This window comes from Lissotriton vulgaris, chromosome 1_1, assembly GCF_964263255.1.
Source record: "Lissotriton vulgaris chromosome 1_1, aLisVul1.2, whole genome shotgun sequence".
In the NCBI taxonomy this organism is placed as follows: Eukaryota; Metazoa; Chordata; class Amphibia; order Caudata; family Salamandridae; genus Lissotriton; species Lissotriton vulgaris.
This window is the reverse complement of record NC_141685.1, coordinates 467,052,686-467,075,301: the sequence shown is the minus strand read 5'-3', so window position 1 is coordinate 467,075,301 and position 22,616 is coordinate 467,052,686. Positions and strand designations below refer to the sequence as shown.

The window sequence follows — 22,616 nt, the reverse complement described above, 5'->3', positions numbered from 1 at the left end:
TAAAAAGTGTAGATATACATTTTATTTCATTTTCTTATTGTATTCAGGAGAGTTCACTTTGATCCGCTATATGTTTGTTTTGCAAAGCTAAGAATGTAATGCCCGATGTCGCAGTCAGAGCTACTGAAAGTACGCAGTGTATATCACAGCACGGTGTACCTTCTGTGCTTGCCCTACCCCAGGGCCGGACTGGGAACAGCAACCAGTCCTGGCAGATTGCTTTTAACCGGCCCTTGAAGGGGGCATGCTAGCAAGAAGCACTGCTCTCGCTTTTGTTACAGGAGGCATATTTTGCAGCACTGTTACAAAACCAACCCCCGGTGACAAAACCGCCCCCACATGCACAAAACCGGCCCCCACCCCTCCAGCCCACTGGGAAATGTCTGGTACCCACTGGGGCCAGTCCAGCCCTGCCCTTGCCTGTCCCACCACTGAGTCCAGGGAGCGCAAAGGCAGTGCCAGGGATCGCAAGTGGCTAGCCAGGGGTCGCATCTGCAACCCTATGCAACCCTTAAATTACATAAATGTTATGAAATGAATGCGCAGAGCATTCAACCCGTCATACCTCTTGGGGTCAAGTACCACTTCTGTGTAAATAGAACTTGCATATGCTCAAGAAATGAGGGCATTTAAATTGATGTAGGTGTATGCCTACAGTTTGCGTATGTCTGACCCATTTTATTAACTCTCAGAACTAGAAGGTGTGCCCTTGGGTACATTTTGAATTTTGTGGTGTGCCTGATCCTTGCGACTGGGGACTGTTTGCAGAGCAGGTAATCTGCAGTCCTAATAAATATAAGACTGCCTTTTTCTTTTTTTCTATTGATGGAAACATTTTAGCAATTGAAAAGATTATTTTCACTCCAGCCACTAAAAACACTTGGTGTGTATTGTGCACTTCCTGCTCTCATTGTACCGCATACGCATATCTAAAATACGCAATGTTATGAATGTGCATCAAGTGATTACTCTGGGAGTGGTCACCACATAGGCAATGCTACCTCTTAAAGCACTCTCATGTGAACACTATTTTCCCGTCCCCTATCCAAGTTCATGACCTTGGATAACCACTGTAACTAGTTGATTTAGAACAAAATTAAAAGCTATTAATCTCAACAAAAATGGATACATTTAAAAGATCACACAGAGAAATTGCATGTGGGCAAACAGAATGAGCATGCACAAATTGACTTGTTCGAACAGTGAATGACTATTTGGATCATAACCCTGTACAATTTTGTATTCCTGTGCATGGCAGGGGGTGTGGAAGGGGCACATTCCAGTGCGCCTCTCTTTCAACGTTGGAAGTCCCTGGAATCATTGCCTCACACACATTCCCTTCCAGTATACATGTCTAGATCAAGTGCTATGTTGCCACAGGAAAATGGCAAAGCAGCCAGGGGCCGTATCATGAACAGATGCACTGGTTCAGTGCAGAGCCATGTGTCTGTTTTTATGCGCCTTCATTGTCTAAAGATAGTGGATTTGTTAAAACCACTATTGCGGTGAGTTTGAGTGTTCGCTCAGGGCTAAACATGAGATCAATTAGTGCCATTACCTTGAGAGGCCCCTGCCATGTTCAACTAAGGGTGCAGAACCATTTAAGAAATATCAGGCGGAATTCTAAGATGGCTGACATTAAGGGAAATCAGGGTTAGCAGTCTAGTGTTGCGTCACTGGTGGCTCAATCAGAATGTCACAAGGCGCTTCCTCTGGAATCTCCCACTTCACCTAAGTTTCCAGAGGGACCGGCAGCAGTATTTAGTGCGGTGCAAAGCCAGTTAGTAAGGGTAGAGGGCGGCGTTCTCGTTGTTTAATTTTCCGTCGTGTCAAGAGTTCTCTTCAGTGCCTGTTTCGGTGCAGTATTCGTAGTTCAAGTAAGACTGTTCCTTGTTAAGTTGTTGACGCATTTGAAATAACGGAGTAGTCCGCTGCACAGTGAAAGTTGACCTCCATGTTTAGTGAAAAGTTCTCTGTGAATCAACAGTTTAACCGCTCATTATAGAGCAGTGTTTAGAGTTGTTCCTGTGAAGCAACTGTGTTTCCATGATCAGTTTGGTGCAGTATTCAAGAGGAGTTCTGTTATAAAAGAAAATAATATTAAGTTGCTATTTGTTCTAGTAGGAGGCTTTTTAGTAGAAAGCGAAAAAGCTAAGTTGCAAAAAGGGTATTAAGGAGATTAATAATCAGGGTTCCTTCTTTGAGAATTCTCAGGAAAATTATTTCAAGAGAAAAAGGACAAAAAGACATATTAGACTATATGAAGCTGTACAGAATTAGATAAATAACTAAAAGATTAACACACAAAGAAATAGGTAAGAAATATATTCCCTACGTAATTAAGATCAATAAAATTGGGTAAATCGGGAAATTCATAAGTATTGTTTGTTACAGAATTATCAAAGGTGATACACAACACCATTTAAGAAGAGAGGCATAGACCAAGCACTTACCACGTATCTAATACGGTATTAGATAGCAATTGACTAGAGGTTAATGTAGAACACTGTGGCATGCAAATTTGAACTCTTCTTTCAGGTTCACCCAGAATACACCAAGCAGAACCAAACCAAAAGGTGTGTTCTGAAAGAAAGGAAGACCGGGTTAAGGCTTGGCAGTCTCTTCTCTCTCTCCCATTCTCCTTCCCGCCCTTAGGGTTTCCTAGTTGCACAAGTTCACTTCTTGACGACAGGAGAGTCTTGGAGTGGCATTGGCACCTGTGTCATTCTAATTCCCTTGAGAGTGGGCTGAAAGGCTACCTGACAGAGTGAAGTGCCCAAGTATAACTTGCATCTGGGTAGAATGGATATATACAAAGGGGCATGGGTGGGGGCAATTTGGTTGGTGTTGGCCACAGTACCCTTTTGGAAGTTTGGTGTTCTCCAATTTTTCTTAGGTTTCTTGGTGCAGTCTTTCACTTAGTGACCACTTAGGCCACAGTACAGACAAGGGTTGTCGCTCTGCCCTTTCTCCTTTTCGGTCTTGTAAAGGGGAGGTTGAACTAACCCCATCTGCCTGGGTTCTCCGCTATCCATTATTGCATTGCGGAATAGTCGGGAGTCAGAAATCATCTGACGAACACTGAACTTGAGACACCAGTGCTCATCGGATAATCTCAAGGGAAGGGGGTTTGGAAACAAACAATAAACTAAAATAAATAGTTAAAACAAAAAGCTAAAATAAAGAAAGAAACAACTAGTGCACGTTCATGCCGGTGAAGAAGCAAACTCTGGGTCACAGAGCAACCTGGGACATCTGTCCTAAAGCTAGGAAACATTATGAAGACCAGCTCCTGCAGAAGAAGTAAAAGACATCAATAAGAACACAAATAATCAATGACATATATCATACATAAACGTCTGCATTGGGTTACGATAAAAGAGGTATTTTAGAATGATTAAAATAAATCAGAACTGCACTCATACCATATGGCGCCAAAGATAAATACACACTCACACAATATTGCACCAAAGATCAATACACTCTCACACAATATTTTGCCGACGAAGATTACACATAAGCACATCATACATTTTTATTTCAATGAGATAAGACATACTCTGTATCCCTCAGCTGAAGTATGTCCAAGACCTCCTTTCAGCAAGAAAAAACAGAGACGTAACAGGATAACAATAAACACTGCAATAATAATATACACTTCTGGCAGCAAGAACTATGCACAAATTACATAAATGATATGAGGAGGAAATGACCAAAATCCAGGCAAGTAGCGTAAAGTAAGCTGAGTGGTACCAAGTGGGAACTGTGATATAGGAAACAAAGTCATGATGTCTCTGACTGCTAAGAGTTTTGTGCGCAGTTACCCAAGATCTCCCCAATAACCAGAAATGAGCCGGGGAGTCAAAACAATGGAATTCCACTGAGCACATTAGTTAAATGTAGCCCAAAAAGGATTTAGACTTATCTGCGAGTAGCAGCAGCAAGGATGGAACAGGACTCGTCCGACCAGCACCTGCAGAGAAGAGCTTTCACACCGCAGGATCTTCAACAGGAAACTCAATGCGAAGGACTGAAGATGAGTTTGGTTAAAGTTAATGTGTCATGGAGGTTTTTGAGTCATGGAGGCTGCTGAGTCATGGGGGTTGCTGAGTCACGGAGGCTTGTTGAGTCATGGATGCTGCTGAGTCTTGGAGGTTGCTGAGTTGAGCTCTGGTGTGGCCTGAATACAAAGATAAGGAAAATACCACCACATACCGGAGCAGAGAAGTAAAGAAATATAAGTCAGCTTTTCTTCCTCAGGGAACACGGGGAGTCAAAGAGGGGATGAGCAGAGGGCGAGAAGCATGTGTTGAGAACCTGCTAGGAGCCCCTACCCGACTGGCAGTCTTCCTAGTTAGGATGTAAGTAAGTGAAATGCACCTAGTGCCCTGGTGTTCACCCTGAATAGTTTCCCCACTACTGCTGTAGTGCGGAAGGTGGTGGGAAGTCCAATGGATCCTGACATTGAACGTGTTTATTCTCAACCAGAGAAAGAACGCTTAGCTGTAGTGTGGACATGTTAATGCTTCCATATGTTTCTGTACAGAAAGCATTACACCCTTATCATGTTTCATCAGACATTTCTCACCTTCTTTGGGAATTCAAAAGCCAAAATTCCCCCTTGCATTCAGAGGTGGGGGGAAGGTTGCATCTGCAGTAGTATGATTACACTATCATGGGAGAAGTGTGGCTCAAGTGGTTGGAGCGGCAGACCTGATGCAGAGGTCTGGCACAGACCAGGGTTCAATTCCCCGCCTCGGCGGGTCTTGGGCTCAAATTTCCCCGGACCTGACAATTCTCGCCTCGGTGCCTATTCCAATCATGGAGTCCCACTCTGTAACTCTGGGCAATAGCTTGCTTAATCTCCACAACGGCCCCTCGCAGCGGGATGCCTGGCTTTCACCTTGGGGATGCCCAGTAATGGGTTATCTCGCAGGGGAATACCAGGTCGGGTTCCCTAAGCAAGCGCTGGGACGCTTTCGGGCAGCCATGCGCTCTACAAATCAAATTTCATTCATTTCATTTAATTTCATTTCATTTCATTCATGTACAAACCGGGGAAAATTAAAAACCCTGAGACTACATTTCATGAGAGTAGCTACAGCGTCATAGTACAACATCCAAAGTACATCAATTTCATAGTAAAGTCAAGTGCGCTTGCATCTCTTTCTATTGAACTGATTCTGATAGCTACTAATACTGACAGACATGCTTAAGCTCAAGGAAATAATTACAACACAATTATCGAGGAAACATACGCAATCTTTTACAGATGATGTTGAGTACCAGAAGTTCAAGAATGTTCAGGAAGAACTTTCTGTTACACATGATGGTGGCCTACTAAAAGGGGCAAGAATAGTTATCCCTGAAAGCCTGAGGCAACAAGGTATTGAACTGGCACACAAAGGACATTGTGGTATTGCTGCAACTAAAAGAGCCCTCAGGGAACGAGTGTTGTTCCTGTGTCTTGACAAATGCGTTGAAAGGAAGCATCAAGACTGACATCTGTGCAACTGCCTGTTTTTCCAAAATGACTCAGCACCCATTGAACATTGTTGATCTACCTAAGCAAGCTTTGGAGAAGATTGTGGTTGACTTCTTTGGACCTCTCAATAATGGCCATTATCTCATGGTAGTTTTTGATGACTACTCATGTTTTCCATTAGTGGAAGACCCATCATCAACTACACATGACCGAGCCATCGAGAGGCTAGATGACATTTTCACAACATTGGGTGTTTCCTCCATTCTTAAATCTGACAACGGCCCACCCTTCAATAGCATTGAGTTTAAAGAATTTCTCAATCGTTTGAATATTAAACATCAGAAAAGTACACCTCTCTGGCCACAGGAAAATGGAGTTGTTGAATGATTTATGAGTACTTTGAAAAGGGTAGGTCAGAGTGTTGCACTAGAAGGCATCAACCTCAAGTTTGCTTCATGCCCAGCCCTTCGTGCCTACCATTCCTCTCCTCATTTCACAAAAGGAGAAAGTCCTGCCATCTTGCTGTCCGGGAGAGTTCTTGGAACGAAGATACCACAAAAGACCTCCAGACGATCAATAGGCCCTGACAAGATTTGTGTCACTGACACCTCTCGTAAATGCAAAATGATGGCTTACACCAATAAGCAATGACAGGCTCAAGACACAGTTTTTGAGAAAGAAGACCAAGTTCTCCTCAAGCTGCAGCAGACTTGTTGCTGTTGAACCGCTAAGAGTTGTGGCGAGCAAAGGACATATGCAACAGCCCAACAACCTGGAAAATCCATAACTAGAGACTCGTCACACTTTAAGCCTTTGCCTTGATGTTCCTCAACTCTAGGCCTCCTGAGTGAGGCAAGTCCACCTGAGTGCCCAAGGCAAGCATCCAACTCTTCTCCAGAGATGCCAGATGAAGGCGCCCCTCTACCTCATACAACTAGATCTGAAAGTCTGGTGCGAGTGCCTCAAAAACTCATCATGGAGTTATATGTATATATATATATATTTCTGATAGATACATCTGCCGTGTGGATTCCTCACCTTGTGAATATCCCCTTGCGTCAGCAACATTCGGAAATTCTTTTTGTAGCTTCACGCCGACGTGGATCCGGACGTCACAGAGGCACGGCACCGCTCGCGACTCCGCTGACGTCACCGACGCCTATAACAGGCCCACGCCGGCGTGATGACATCAATTCCCTTTTTTCCGCGTCGTTGACGCTAACGGTTTTCAGGGATCGTACTGTAGCTTTACAGTAACTTTGTTACTATTATCCTATTATTGTGTCTATCTTTATATTCTTTGAAATGTCGTCGAAGAAAACTGGATTTAAGGCTTGCGGTGAATGTGGCAAGACTATGTCTATCACCGATCCTCATGAATGCTGTGTTTGGTGTTTAAGTTCCGACCATGACGTCGAAGACTGTCCTTGCTGCAAGAAGATGACTCCAAAGACGTTAAGAGAAAGAGAGACAAAACTCCTTGTGGCAAAACTTAAAAATAAGAAAGTTAAGAAGTCTTTGAAGTCTCGAACTCGTCGGTCGAGATCGAGGTCTAGGTCTTGTTCGAGGTCACGCTCTGAGTCGTCTTTGGCTCACTCTTCGAAGTCTTCTAGGAAGAAACATAAGAAGAGGAGCCATGAGTCACGTCATCACTCCGGAAAGGACTCTAGTTCAAGACCGAAGTCCCAGGTCAAACTTCTGAGTAAGGAAGTGGAGGTTTCGGAGTCGGAACATAACTCTGTTGGTGAGGCTTCACATCCGGATTCACCCGAATCTCAGAAGCAGGTCCATTCTCCGGTTCCATCCAATCCTTCTGGTCAGGAGGATGAAGGTGAGGAGCAGGGGGCTGGTGAAGTTGAAGTTCCGATGCCTGCGGGTTCGTCGACCCCGGTTCCTGGACTCGGTGAAGAGGTCGACGTCGTTTCGACTCCACCTCCTCAGGAACGACCTAAAGATCCATATCCTGAATTTCCAACTCCAGGTCAGGATCCTTCTCAGTTCCTGAACGCCATGTTTGGTGTCTATTCTAGGGCAATGTTCCCGTCTGGTGCACCTGTTGGTCCCACGGGTCCAATGGCCTTTAACTTGGGTATTCCCCAGGCTTACGCCCCTGCGCCCTTCATGCCTTTTATGCCGGCTATACCACTGCATTGGCATTTTCCGACACCACCGGTGTCATCGACACCGAAGCGCACGACGCCGACTCCGTCGACGCCAGTCTCATCGGCGCCGATGCCTACGACTCCGAGGCAGGATTCTGCCCGACCTCGTATTGAAAAACCTCATCCGACTTCGGGTTCGACGCCGGCACCGACCCCGTTGGAGTCGATTCCGAATCCGTTGACTTCTGCTATGAAGGAAAGATCTCGGAGAAAGACCCAGAGACTTCTGGAAGAGGAAAGATATCAATATTCAGATACTGAAGAAGGGGAGTTACAGGATTCTGAGGATCCTTTTGAAGACTTGTGTGAGGCCAGTGGGCTTGAACTGTCGCCTGAGTGGGAATTGGCTTCAGTGTCAAATGTACCATCGAAGGATGTGGTGCCTTATCACACCGTTATAAAAAAAGCAGCAAGTTTATTGAATATTACTCTGCCCACTGCTGATTATAAACCTAATATTTTAACTGAGGTTCTTCATTCACCCTCGTCAGTTATTGAACCTATGTTACCCTTCAACGAGGCCTTATCTGAGCCCATCTACGAGGTTTGGAAGAAACCTTTATCTGCTCCTGCAGTTTCTAGAACAGTGGCGAGGAGATACAGAGCTGCACCTGAGGACCCTGCGTTTTTATCAACTCATCCCTTGCCTGAGAGTTTGGTGGTGCAAGCTGCCTGCTCAAATAAATCTGCTGGTGCTTTTCCACAGGTCCTGGGGATAAAGAATCCAGAAAGCAAGATCAGAGTGCCAAGAAGGTTTTCTCATCAGCCAGTATGGCGTTAAAGTCAACCAACGCAACGTGTCTGATGGGAAGGTATATCCATGCCTTGATGGATTCTGTCAAGCAGCTGATTCCGAAAATTCCTGAGGATGACAGGAAGGATTTTCAGGAAGTGATTCTGAGTGGTATGGACACTGCTGATTCGGTGGCAAGGGTCATGGGCTCCTCCGTGGCCACTAGGAGGGCTGCCTGGCTTAAATCGTCGGAGTTCTCTGCAGACGTCCAGTCTGTTTTGATGGACTTGCCTTTTGATGGCTCAGGATTGTTTGGCAAGAAGGCTGATGCTGCCCTGGAACGTTTTAAGGACAGTAGGGCCACTGCAAAATCTTTGGGTCTTCAGTCCAGAGGTACTACTGGTAGACGCTTCAGGGGTTTGGAAGATCTTCCTTTCGTTCATACAGACCATCCCAGCAGCAGCCTCAACAGCAGCAGAATACGCTGTACAAGTCATACAGGGGCAGGCAAAGATCCCGCCCTAGAGGTCGTCAAACTTCCTCCTCCTCCTCTCCTTCCCAACCCCCGGCCAACGCAGCAAAGCAGCCCTAGATCCGCCATTCCGGATCATGTGGGCCCAGTGGGGGGTCGGCTTACTCATTTTCTACAAGATTGGGAATTAATAACATCGGATCTTTGGGTTCTCAATCTTGTAGAGAATGGGTATGCACTTCCTTTCCAGAAATTCCCTCCCAATTACCCTCCTTGCCAGGGTTATTGTTCGGAGGACCACCTGCTTCTCCTGCAGGAAGAAGTCCTGGCTCTGTTCCGAAAAGGTGCGATAGAGGTGGTTCCAGAGCAGGAGAGGGGTCAGGGGTGCTACTCCCGGTATTTCCTGATCCCCAAGAAAGATGTCAGGCTTCGGCCAATCCTGGATCTCAGGGTCTTGAATCTTTACCTGAAACAGGAAAAGTTCAAGATGCTCACTCTTGCGCAGGTTCTTCAAGCCCTGCTGGAAGAAGACTGGATGGTGTCGATCGACTTGCAGGATGCGTATTTTCATATTCCCATCTTGAAGTCGCACAGAAAGTATCTCCGTTTTACGGTTGGGTCACAACACTACCAGTTTGTGGTCCTTCCGTTTGGTCTTACTACTGCGCCTCAAGTCTTCACCAAGGTGATTACAGTGGTGGCGGCTCATCTCAGGAGAACGGGGATACATGTGTTTCCGTATCTAGACGACTGGCTGATCAAAGCGGAGTCGCCGGAGAAGGTACTCCATCATCTGCAAGAGACAACTCAGTTGTTGCACAGGTTGGGTTTTTCGATAAATGTACCCAAGTCTCACCTGGTGCCCTCACAGCGCAACCTGTTCATAGGTGTGGTACTGGACACTACTGTGTGTTGTGCATTCCGTCCCCCTCAAAGGATTCGCGACATACAGGAGATGATTCCCTTGTTTTACAATGGAGCGGTCGTTCCAGTCTTGAAGGTCCTTCGCCTGCTCGGTCTGATGGCTTCATGCATTCTGTTGGTCAACCATGCACGCTGGCATATGAGGGCGCTCCAGTGGTGCCTCCGCAGGCAGTGGTATCAGCACAACGGAGATCTCAGGGAGTCGGTGAAGATCTCCGGAGAAACTGCAGCGGATCTGTCTTGGTGGAGCGTGGAAGGCAATCTGTCTCAAGGGAAGCCTTTTCAGATTCCTCCATCGGTTGCCACAGTAATTTCGGATGTGTCCACTCTCGGGTGGGGTGCTCATCTGGGGGACCTGGAGGTCAAAGGTCTTTGGTCTCCAGAGGAAAGGTTGCTTCATATCAACCTTCTAGAGTTGCGGGCGATACGTCTGGCGCTCAAGGCCTTCCTCCCTTCCCTTCGCGGTCAGTCTGTTCAGGTCTTGACGGACAACACGAACGCGATGTGGTACATCAACAAGCAGGGAGGAGTAGGGTCGCAGTGTCTCTGCAGAGAGGCTCTGCGTCTCTGGTCCTGGGTTCAGGACCATCAGATTTGTCTGATGGCAAATCATCTGGCCGGGGTTCAGAACGTTCGTGCAGACAGTCTCAGTCGGCAGTTCTCTGCCGATCACGAGTGGAGGCTCCATCCAGAGGTAGTTCACGACATCTTTCGGATGTGGGGGACTCCTCGGGTGGATCTGTTTGCCACTCACGAGAATGCTCACTGCCTGTCATTCTGCAGTCTCCAGTATCCGATGCAAGGAGCCTTGGGGGACGCGTTTCAGTTGAGTTGGAGCTCGCAACTCCTTTACGCGTTTCCTCCCATACCCTTGATTCCTCGGGTTCTGAGGAAAATTCGCCAAGACCGGGCCCGAGTCATATTGATTGCCCCGGATTGGCCAAGAAGGGTGTGGTACTCAGACCTTCTCCACCTCTCCTCTCACCCGCCGCTCCGTCTCCCTCACAGGGCAGATCTCCTCTCTCAGATGGAGGGGCAGGTTCTACACCCCCACCTCCAGACATTACACCTTCATGCCTGGAGATTGAACGGGGCAACCTGATTTCTTTTTCTCTCCCTCACGATGTGGTGGATGTCATTTTATCAGCCAGGCGTGACTCCACTAAGTCCATCTATTCTTATAGGTGGTCTAAGTTTGTTGTTTGGTGCAGGGAGAAGTCCATAGACCCTTTGAGGGCCCATTTATCTGATGTTCTCCAGTTTGCCCTTTCTCTGGCAAGCAGGGGCTTGCTGTTGCTACGGTGAAGGGTTATCTGGTAGCGCTGTCGGCGTTTATCTGTTTTCCTGACCAGCCTTCTCTGTTTAAATCTCCTATAGTTTTAAGGTTTTTGAAGGGCCTCATTAATAAGTTTCCTCCTACCCCTTTTATTGTGCCTCAGTGGGATTTGAATCTAGTTTTGACATTTTTAATGGGTGCTCCTTTTGAGCCTCTTCACAAATGTCCTATAAGGCTCCTGACTTTCAAAACCGTTTTCCTCGTTGCAATAACCTCGGCAAGGAGGGTTAGTGAGCTTCAAGCTCTTAGTTCCAAGCCCTCTTTCTTGACCATTCATGCTGATCGAATGGTTCTTAGGACCAGGGCTGATTTTCTGCCAAAGGAGGTGACTCCTTTCCACCTTGGTCAATCCATTACCCTTCCTACTTTTTATCCTCCCTTCCAAGGAGGAGGAGAGGTTGCACCGGTTGGACCCCAAGAGGGCGGTGTCTTTTTATTTGGACAGGACTAAAGACTGTCGCTTGAATGACCAGCTCTTTATTGGCTTTGCTGGCTGCAAGAAAGGAAGAGCGGTCCATAAGAGGACTTTGTCGAGATGGATCGTCCTCTGCATTAAGATCTGCTACTCTTTGTCCGGTAAGGAACCACCAGAGGGTATAAAGGCTCATTCTACTAGAGCTAAGTCTTCGACCTCTGCATTGGCTAGAGGTGTGCCTGTAGAGGATATTTGTAGAGCGGCAACTTGGTCTTCCCTCCACACTTTCGCGAAGCATTACTGCTTGGATTCCGAAGTGAGGAGGGACGGTCATTTTGCGCGCTCTGTCCTTCAGGATTTCTTGGTCTAGAAGAGTGGACACCCTCCTCCGGGAGTGGGGACTGCTGTGGGACTCTATTCACAAGGTGAGGAATCCACACGGCAGATGTATCTATCAGAAGAACAAGTTACTTACCTTCTGTAACGCTTTTTCTGGTAGATACAATATCTGCCTGTGGATTCCTCACTGACTCACCCGCCTCCCCGTTGTCCACTCTTCTATGCCAGAGTTTCTTTAATGTATTATTTTATTGTCAAGGAGTTGTTTATTTCAAATGGTATATCGCATTTGCTTCACGCTGTGTGTGTTACCTTGATTTCTATACTGCGTATACTGTGTTTATGTCTGCTGTCATCGGTCCGTCCGTGTGCCTCGAAGGCACGGAAAAAAGGGCAGAACTGATGTCATCACGCCGGCGTGGGCCTGTTATAGGCGTCGGTGACGTCAGCGGAGTCGCGAGCGGTGCCGTGCCTCTGTGACGTCCGGATCCACGTCGGCGTGAAGCTACAAAAAGAATTTCCGAATGTTGCTGACGCAAGGGGATATTCACAAGGTGAGGAATCCACAGGCAGATATTGTATCTACCAGAAAAAGCGTTACCAAAGGTAAGTAACTTGTTCATGTGTTCATACTTTTTATTTAACAAAGGGGGAGATAAGGTGTCCTGTGTTTGGCCCCCAGCAGACTCCTTACACGTTTTCTTAATCTGGTGGGTGTGTCTGGGTGTGGTTAATAAAGTTTGTGACACAGTGTATTCTGTTATCAGTTGCATGCTGAGGAATAAAGACTTTCAAACCAGAGCTCTGAAACGTAGTGTAGTCTGTTACCTTCTCTTGGACTGGGGAGGACGCTACACCTGCTACTGAGGTCTATATTGGTTGTTAACGGGCCTTAACTGGTGTTAAACGCCCGAGCTCCCTTACCCGCCAAGCCTAATCAGCTAGCGAAGCAGAGCACCATGCTATACGATGCCCCCTTGGCAGGGGACTCTCCAATTGCCTGCGATTCACCCTACTCACCACACCACTTCCATAGTCCCACTGTAGCACTGGGGAACACTGCAATTCAACAAACCTCAATGCCCAGGTGACAGCAGGGCTCAATGGTGCCCAGCCTGCATGCTGATAAACTACATTAAGTGCAGCTTGCAGGCCAAGCCCGAGGCAAGCACATACACATGCCAACCTACATCACCTTATACAGCCTGGGTTACTATGGTATTGAATTTAAAGAAGGATCATCCCCATGGGAAACGGGATGAACATTTTAAATATTTTTAACAACAGAACTTCATGGTGTGCACATTTCCATGTCTCCAACCCATTCCACCTTTGAGGTGCCTTGCTTGTCACGTGCCAATTGTGATTTGGGTCAAGAGGAGACCTTGTGTGACATTTTGAGTGGTCGCTATGGCTGCAAGGGTGCAGCAAGTAGATTTTGAGTAAAACTGGATAGGCACAATGCCTTTAATGCTATTGGATTTTGTTGAAGTAAGGAGAGTTTATAGTGAAGGTCCCACCAGAAATGCAAGTTTTACCAAAATTGGCAACCTAAATATGCTGCCATGCCACATTCAACTTCCAAATGCACTCGCATAAATATTAGTAAATTGAATTTTCATGCACTCATTTCAAAGGTGCTCAAGCCATCATAAAGTGTTCTAAAATGCTCGACATCCTCTACTACACCATACAGCAAGTCCTGGTAAACCTGGTCCTAAGAGTTATCACTGCTCTTTGATGTTCAGTAAGTGTATTGGTCCTCTCAAAGCGGCAATTACCAATTGTAAACCATTGAAACACATGTTTGTTTTTACAGACATCGGATATTGGAGTAGGAAGGTTTTAAAATTGCTGTGTGCTTTTTAAAGAAAAAAATGCATTTGAACTGCTCCAGATTTTATGTATGTGTGCATTAATCATTTACTGAACTGTTTTCAGATAATTATTGTAATAAGGTTAATTCTTGTTTTTTTAAGGGTCCTGTTTACAGAATTGTATGGTCTCCATTTTGCCCTGACGTATTTTTAAGCTGTTCAGCTGACTGGAGCATTAGTCTATGGCGACAAGATTTACTGACACCAGTTTTGAGCTTTTCTTCTACCACTACTGCGGTCTACGACATCATGTGGTCTCCATACTCAGCTGTAGTTTTTGGAGCAGTAAATGAAAACCGAGTGGAAATTTGGGACCTTAACATCAGCACGTAAGTACTTCACAAATCAACTGGTGAAACTTGTTGTACCCCTTTGATGAAATCCTGCCCAAAAAAGAGACAATTGGCAGAAGTTTAGAGGGTCTATAAATATACTCTACAAGATGGCAGGTGACGGAGACAGAATAAATACCCAAGCCTTCATGCTAGTCAAAAGCATCTGCTGGGACTTGCATGTAAACATGCAGCGACCTTGCAGGGCAATGTATGGATCTTCAACTTCTTACTTCAAAGTATCCCCAAAGTACAGCACATCAGAGAAATCCTTAAGAAGGAAATGATCTGCCAACAATAAATATGCCTGATGCAATGTCATCTCTGTCATGATCTTAACCAGGTTTTAGGTTAATGTGATGGTCAGCAGAAAGACCTCAATGAAGGAAAAAACGCCACATGGATACTTCTCATCCTTTTGTTCCAGTGTACCATCTTCTTGTACTATCATGCAAGCTTTGCCTTGCTTGAGTCATATGGTGTAGTTAACCTTGCCAGCGGACCATTCTCTCCTCTGATGTTCTCTGCATGTTTCTTGTCCTGTTATCTTTTTCTGAAGAAGTTGCAACCTATTGCCAAGTTCCAACCTATCCCATATCTCTCCTGGCTGGAAAATAAATTGTGACCTGTCATCGTGGATTGCAGGAGTTTTCTGGAAACAATATTTTAATGTTCATGGTGCTGGCTTTTTGTTTTAAAAAGTGTAAGGATTTCCTGAGCTTTTGAACTTTTTGAGTGTAGTCCAAAAAGGTACTGATGATCTGCTCTTTCCATCTCCTACCTTCCTGGAATGTTGAAGGATAGTGTCTCTAGCTTGATATTTAAGTATTTGTGCTAAGATGGCCTGAACAAGGGGCACCCCGAGGGCAGTGGGGGTTATGGGGTCAGTGGTCTATGTGCCCTCTCCACATTAAAGCAAGCAGAGAGACACTCTGGCTTCAAAGACTTTGAGATCCACCATTCCAGAAAACATTCTGACATCAGACCTCTGCCTGCTATGGAAACCCAACAAATGAGATTTTATTCCAACATGATCTGCTTTCAGCATTCTCCCATCTTTGATTTAAAAGGGGAGTATGTTCTGTGAGGGTTCTTGTTGTTGTTTTAAAGTTGCAAACTTTTGTTTTAAGGTCTTCAACCTATTCTAGGGACTTTTCGCTAACTTTGCATAGATCCACTCTAAGGAGAGTTACCTTTAACAATATAGATTCCATGTTGTGGTCTAGACTAGTTAGGTACTAAACTGCGATTAACTATGATTGGAGGCCATCACAGGCATGGTAACCTGCTGGAGTCAGCAGACCACCATGACTGTGACTGCTTTTTAATAAAGCTAACTTTTTATTTAATGCAACCAGTTTTAGTTAAAGAAAACCGGATTTTCATGAAGAAAGAAAATTTGACTTTTTTTGTTGTTGACAATAGTCCCCATACTTTTATTTATATTCACAAAGGGGAAGGGTCAATGGGACGACATCCTTTTTGCAAATGCGTTACTATGTCCTTTGAGGTTTCTGAAAAATATCAATGTTTTGTAACTGGCTTTCAGTTGGAAAACATTGATACTTTAGATACCGATTCGGTATGTGGAAGGGAGCCTGACAACACACCCCTTCCAGATACCGAATTGGTATCCATTCAGAATCCCATTTTAGGAGTCTGAAAAGGTTTTACAACTCCTAAATTAGGATTATACAGTAGAAAAAGCATTTTAATGGTCACAAATACTGAATTGAAGAGTTTTCTCCAATTAAAAAGCTTAGTATATCTTGCCCTTGTTATAAACACATATCATTTGGTCTGTCTTTTTTCTATGGGAAAATGTAATTTGTCCTGAGTATAATACCAACCATACTTCATGGACTTTTAAACAAATCCTCTTATAGCTGTGGATGACTGTGGTTTGCTTAGAATTGTTGGTGAAGGGAGAGGGTCCTAAAAATGTAATCACTGTGAACAGCAGAGGATGAGGTTCAATATGATGAACAGGCGCCAGTGAGCATGGAAAGAGACAGTATTTGATATATTGTTTCATCCTAGAAAAATAAAGTTTTATTAAAATATTGTTTATATTTTTGTGCATAGGTTGAATCCTGTGATTGTGAATGTACCCAACCCAGGAGTCGTGTTCACAACTATATTGTTTGCAAAGACAACAAACTGTGTTCTCATTGGTGACAGTGATGGGCATGTCAGCGTGTACGAGATGAGAAATATTTGTGTGACTAAAACATCTCAGGTATGTAATTGATGGCCTGAAGTTTGTAGCTGTGCAACAAAAGCAGTTTCCCCAAAGTAAATGTCAGAAAGCACTTACCCTGTACTCTGGATCCAATGGGAGTAATGTATTTTTCCGCAAGTCTCCATATCCACAGCCACCCACACACAAACATCATTGATCTGGTGAAAGGGATGAGATGGCAAACACAGACATTTTGACTGGGCATTCTGACATCTGACATTTACGCAGTAGATTTCTAAAGACATGGGGCCCGATTCACAAAACCAACTTAAGACAAAATCCTAAATTTACTACCATTTTGATATTCCCAGAAGGCACTTACTCATCAATGAGTCTGGGCCCGATTCACAGAACTAACTTAAGACAAAATCCTAAACTTACTACTTTTGGTATTCACAGAAGGCATTTCGTAGTAGTAAAGTTAGGATTTTGTCTTAAGCCTGTCTTAAGTCTGTCTTAAGTCAAACTTAAGACAAAATCCTAACTTTACTACTACTTAATGCCTTCTGTAAATACCAAAAGTAGTAGGACAGACTTAAGACAGATTTAAGACAGAAGATAAACATAGGGCAGACTTTAGACAGGCTTAAGACAGACTTAAGACAGACTTAAGACAGACTTAAGACAGACTTAAGACAGACTTAAGACAGACTTAAGACAGACTTAGGACAGACTTAGGACAGAATTAGGACAGACTTAGGACAGTCTTAGGACAGTCTTAGGACAGTCTTAGGACAAACTTAGGACAAACTTAGGACAAACTTAGGACAAACTTAGGACAAACTTAGAACAAACTTAGAACAAACTTAGAACAAACTTAGAACAAACTTAGAACAAACTTAAGGCAAACGTAGGACAGACTTAAGACAAATTCCTAACTTTACTACTACTAAATGCCTTCTTTGAATACCAAAAGGAGTAAGTTTAGGATTTTGTCTTAAGTTAGTTCTTTGAATCGGGCCCTAAGTGACTTCAGTGAATACCAAAATGAGTAAGTGCCTTCTGTGAATACCAAAATGGTAGTAAGTTTAGGATTTTGTCTTAAGCCCGATTCACAGAACCAATTTAAGACAAAATCCTAAACTTACTACCGTTTTGGTATTCACAGAAGGCACTTACTCATTTCTGTATTCACAGAAGGCACTTACTCATCAATGAGTAAGTGCCCTCAGTGAATACCAAAATGAGTAAGTGCCATCTGTGAATACCTAAATGGTAGTAAATTTAGGATTTTGTCTTAAGTTGGGTCTGTGAATAGGGCATAAGATGAATATCTTTAGTACCACCATCAATCACTTTTTAACACAGTGCTATACCTTTGGAGTCTCTCTGTCTCAAACCCTTGAATAGGAATGCTGATATTCCTAAAACTAGAGGACAAACGTTTATATGTATAACTGTTATTCAACCTTTTCACTCTCTCATCTGTTTTATGCTTGTTGGTGGTGAAATAGGTACAAGACTATTGTTTCTTTCCGCAAACTGTAACATAAACATTAATCACAATTACATCAAAATCATATAGCCCACACCGATATTTCTCACACACTTCACCAAATCTCATCAGTACCTTCACTATAGCATTGGCATTGTGAATATTACAAATAGAAGGGGAAAAGGATCTTCTCCATTTCCTCGTGCACTTAAGATCTGAAAACATAAAACAAAAAGTATTGGAAAAATCTGAATGTTTGAGACCACAAATTCGTTTTCTGATTGTACAAATCCCATTTTAGGAGTTGGTAAACCTTTGTTTTAACAACTCCTAATGCATGTCGGGTCTGCCAGATGCAAAACACCAGTTCAGTTCCTGTGTTGGAAAGTATTGATTCTGAGGAAAAGACGATCCCTTTTCAGTAGCCACAACTCCTGTTGATGACTGCAATTTCCACCTGAAATTGTGTCCTCAAAAAGAAACCGCTGTCAAGGAGAAAAAAGCTCTTGGAGTGGGAAGCATCCTTATTGAAGATAAACATAGATATCATGCTTTAGGAGGCAGGGAATCGGAAGGCTTTAATAGAGGATTTTTTTATTTTTTAAACCTTGCAATTGGGAACCAACAAGTCTGTAACAAACCAAGACTATCATTACAGAGTGCCACTATGATGGTGTAGAGCGAAAATCCAGCCGAAACAGGACAAATCCTGGGACGGGATTGAAACTCCTCCATCCTATTCCTTGAATGCCTTTTATAGAGAGCAGGATAGGAAGTAGGCTGTGGGCAGGAAATGGAATATCCACAATATTTAACTGGGTGAAATCTTTAAAGGATTATCCAATCAGACTCTGTATTTTTCAACTCAATCTAAGGAAAAAAGGTATCCCATAACTCTGCCCCCAGTATCATCCAAGTTAACATCTCTTTCCACTTGGTGCCTGCAATATGCACGCTGTCAGCCAACAAAAGAACGTGAAGCCTCCCATACCATGCCGAAAAGCACAGTCCTGCAGCGAACCACAAATGGAGATACTCCGCATGTAGTTAAGATAATGCAGCAACATTAGCCCACGGCCTATATCCTTGTTGTTTGTTAGTCAGGAGTCTATACTGCTAGTGTGCTGTGTATTTTAATATTATTTTGGCATTTTCGTAACTTTACCTGGATTCTTTCTTGCTTTTAGCATCACTCTGCTTGGGTACTCGCCCCCTCACCTGCACGTAATTTTTGGAAAACACACCGCTGTTTGGCGGGTCCGGGTCCCGGGGTTGGACTCCTGTGGGCGCCATCTTGGCTTGGGTGAGTGGACATTTGGGCGGGCGCCATCTTGGAGCATCTCGACGCTCGAGCTGGGCATTGCGACGCCTACTTAAAGTCGTCCTCTCCCGCGCAGCTGGACCGCGCAGAGGGACGCCGTCGCTTAGCCGGAGTCGTGCCAGAGTCCTGCCCGTCTGCGCTCGTCCGCGTCGAGGTAGCGGGTGCGGGCTATGGACTCTGGCTTCCAGCCATTATACCACCATGTATAACACCGCGACGATCAGGTACAATCGTGCCGATCTCCTTTCCATTGGAGACGGTCTTGTGGCGTGTAGTCATGATCCGTTGTTCCCACTTTCGGGACCTTATGACTGTGACTGTGGCTGTGGCGGTTTTATTTTGCAATCCCCCACCGGGGTGTGCTCTATTGAAAGGACCGCCCTAAGTACTCATACTGACTGCACCGGGTGAGTACTCAGCATATGGAGCCTGAATGTAAGATCATTGGTCAAGCACCATCAGTCCCTCCGGGATATGATAGATAAGGATTCTCCTGACCTCATCTTTCTTACTGAGACTTGGTTGCAGGACGCCGACACTGCTATAATAAATCTGGCTTTTCCTTCCACCTATACGGTGTTTACTTTGAACCGTACGTCTAGGGGAGGTGGCATAGCCATGGCGACAAAATCCTGCTTTCCGGCTGATTGGAAAGCTCTTGATCTGCCGATGTGCGAGAGCGCTTCTTTTAAGGTTACTGTCAGTCATCAGTTCACCCTTAGCGGTTTGCTTATTTACCGCCCACCAGGGAACGACACTGTCTTCAAGGCCGCTCTTCCTGATGTGGTTAGTTCGTTAGCCCCTAGATGTGCTAACTTTAACATCGTAGGCGATCTTAATATACATCTTGACCAGACGTCATCTTTACCCATCAGTTCTTTGCTAGCGGACCTTGAAGCCATGCAACTGAACCAGCTAGTTACCTCCCCCACCCACATAGGAGGTCACATGCTTGACCCCTTCTTTACCACCTTGGTTCGGGCTAGGGCATCTGACCCGATGGTGGTAGGTTGGACCGATCATCTGTTGGTTAAAGTGTCATGCCCTTTAGATGACCCACAATTTAAACCTGTGGACAGACTGATCCTTAAAAGAAATTGGCGTAAGCTCAAACTGGAGGAGTTTGTTAAGATCTTGGAGGCGCAGCCCCTGGGAAATCTGCCGAATGTGGAACAGGGATACGAACAGTTTTGTAACTGGGTCCTGCCCTTGATTCTCTTATACCAATGCGCTGGTCGAAATGCCACGCCAAAACGCGCAGCCCATGGTATAATGAGACCCTTGCCGAGCTCAAGAGAACATGCCGGCAAGCTGAGAGGGCTTGGAGGAAATCCTTTGATTCCACGTTAAAATTGCTGTATTTTGCCCAGCTTAAGACCTATCACAGAGCTATCTGCCAAACCAGGGCCGCATATTATGCCTCTGAGTTTGCGAACAGCCCTAACCCATCTAAATTAATCTTTAAGGTGCTTAAAGATCTGATGGGGAAACGGGCCACCTCGCTAGAAATCTGCACGGACTCTCACTGTGAAAGCTTGGCATCCTTTTTCGTGGAAAAGGTGCAGGCAATCTACCGAGGATTTATGCCATCTGTGCCCGGGGCTGAGCCTAGTGGTGTGAAGGCTGTGGTCTACGAAACTCTGTCCTCCCTGCCTGCTATGTCTGTCGAGGCTTTTGACACTCTGAGCCTCAAAATTAAATCTGGCTCTCCCTTAGATCCGCTGAAGCCAGAGCTAATTACTCTTCTCCCACCCCTCTGTCGTGAGCCCATACTAAATTTGATTAATCTCTCACTCACTGAGGGCGTGGTTCCTTCCTCTTGGAAGCAAGCAGTGGTCAGCCCCATTTTGAAGAAGCCTAGTCTTGACCCCCTGCTACCTGAGAACTATCGTCCCATCTCCCTCCTGCCCTGGACCGCCAAGGTCACTGAGGCACACGTGAATTCCATCTTGTCTACCCACCTCTCTCGTAATAATATTCTAGACGAGAGCCAGAATGGTTTTCGCGCACAACACAGCACCGAAACTGCTCTGCTCTTTATGACTGAGCACTTGCGCTCGGTGCTGGATGCGGGGCAGACAGCGGCGCTCCTCTTGTTAGACCTGAGCGCCGCGTTCGACACGGTGTCTCATGACATTCTGATGCGGCGGCTGGTGGAAGTGGGAATTGAGGGGAAGGCTCTTCAATGGTTCCGCTCTTTCCTTTTGGACCGGTTTTTTAAAGTGGCCATTCCACCTGGTCAGTCCTCTTTCCATCCTTTGGGACTGGGAGTCCCTCAGGGCTCTGCATTGAGCCCCACTTTGTTCAACTTATATGTGAAACCGCTGGCTGCTGTCGTCAGACAATGTGGCTTAACCATGACATCGTATGCCGACGACACGCAGCTGGCGGTGACACTCAGTGGGGACCCCGAGGTGACTGCTCCCAGATTCCGCGCAGGACTTTTAGCCGTGGCGAACTGGATGCGTATTAACTGCTTACAGTTAAATGCCAAGAAAACCGAGGTCCTGATTTTAGGGAAGCAGGCGGAACTATGGGGAGATCAGTGGTGGCCTCCTGAATTGGAGGTGACCCCCATCCCAGCACTGCTGCTTGGAGTAAATCAGGCTGAGGCCACCAGGCTTCAGAGGGTGCAGAATGCCGCTGCGCGGGCCATTGTTGGCCTCCCGAGACGTTGTTCTGTCTCTGCAGTCCTGACCTCCCTTCACTGGCTGCCGGTCAGACAGAGAATTACATTTAAGGCTCTCTGTCTGACATTTAAGACCCTGAAACTCTCCTCCCCTCCTGCCCTTGCGGGCCTTGTTTCCCCCTATGTCCCCACGCGGTCTCTCAGGTCGGAATCTCTTCATCTGGCGATTAAGACTAGGTTCAGACTGAGTAGGATAGGAGGTCGTTCCTTTCGAGTCTTGGCGGCTGGATTATGGAACTCCCTCCCTGTCCATATTCGTGCCCTTAACAGCTTGACTCTCTTCAGACGCGCTATAAAAACCCATCTGTTCGCCTCTGCTGATTGATCCCTTCTCTTTTCAGCACCGATTTGTTGTGTTGTGGTACTTGATCAGGCGCCAGGACGCCCCTTCGCTGGGGCAGCTGTGCGCCGAATAAAAGTTATTAACATAACATAACATACTGTGAGTTTTGTGACACTGCATAAAGGGAAGTATTCTAGGGAATGAGTGAATTGGAGTGGTGTGGCTGTGGAGTGGTGTGGCTCACTGGTTAGAGGCGGCAGACCCGGAAGCAGAGAACGGCCCGGGACCGGGGTTCAATTCCTTACGCGGCAGGGTTGTGGACCAGGGTCAGCGGACTCGATAATTATCGCCTCGGTGCCTACTTCAACCAGGGATCACACTCGGCAACTCTGGGCATTAGCTTGCCTCATCTCTACAACGGCCCCCCACATTAGTTGGGGATGCCTGGTTTCACCTTGGAGATACCCAGTAGGGACCATCTCACAGGGATAGCCAGGACGGGTTCCCCAGCGGTCTACAGCGCCACGACGCCTCAGGGCAGCAGTGTGCTTTACAAGACACATACATTACA

The 22,616-nt window shown here is 45.6% G+C and overlaps 1 protein-coding gene across 1 annotated transcript in view; it reads left to right on the top strand.

Moving 5' to 3' along the window:
• Positions 1-22,616, top strand: part of DNAI4 (dynein axonemal intermediate chain 4) — a 641,148-nt gene that overhangs the window by 549,308 nt on the left and 69,224 nt on the right. Inside the window, exons 15-16 of the mRNA XM_086953805.1 lie at positions 13,846-14,072; positions 16,161-16,314. Coding sequence (XP_086809931.1) covers positions 13,846-14,072; positions 16,161-16,314 — 381 coding nt within the window. The remainder of the gene's footprint in view (positions 1-13,845; positions 14,073-16,160; positions 16,315-22,616) is intronic.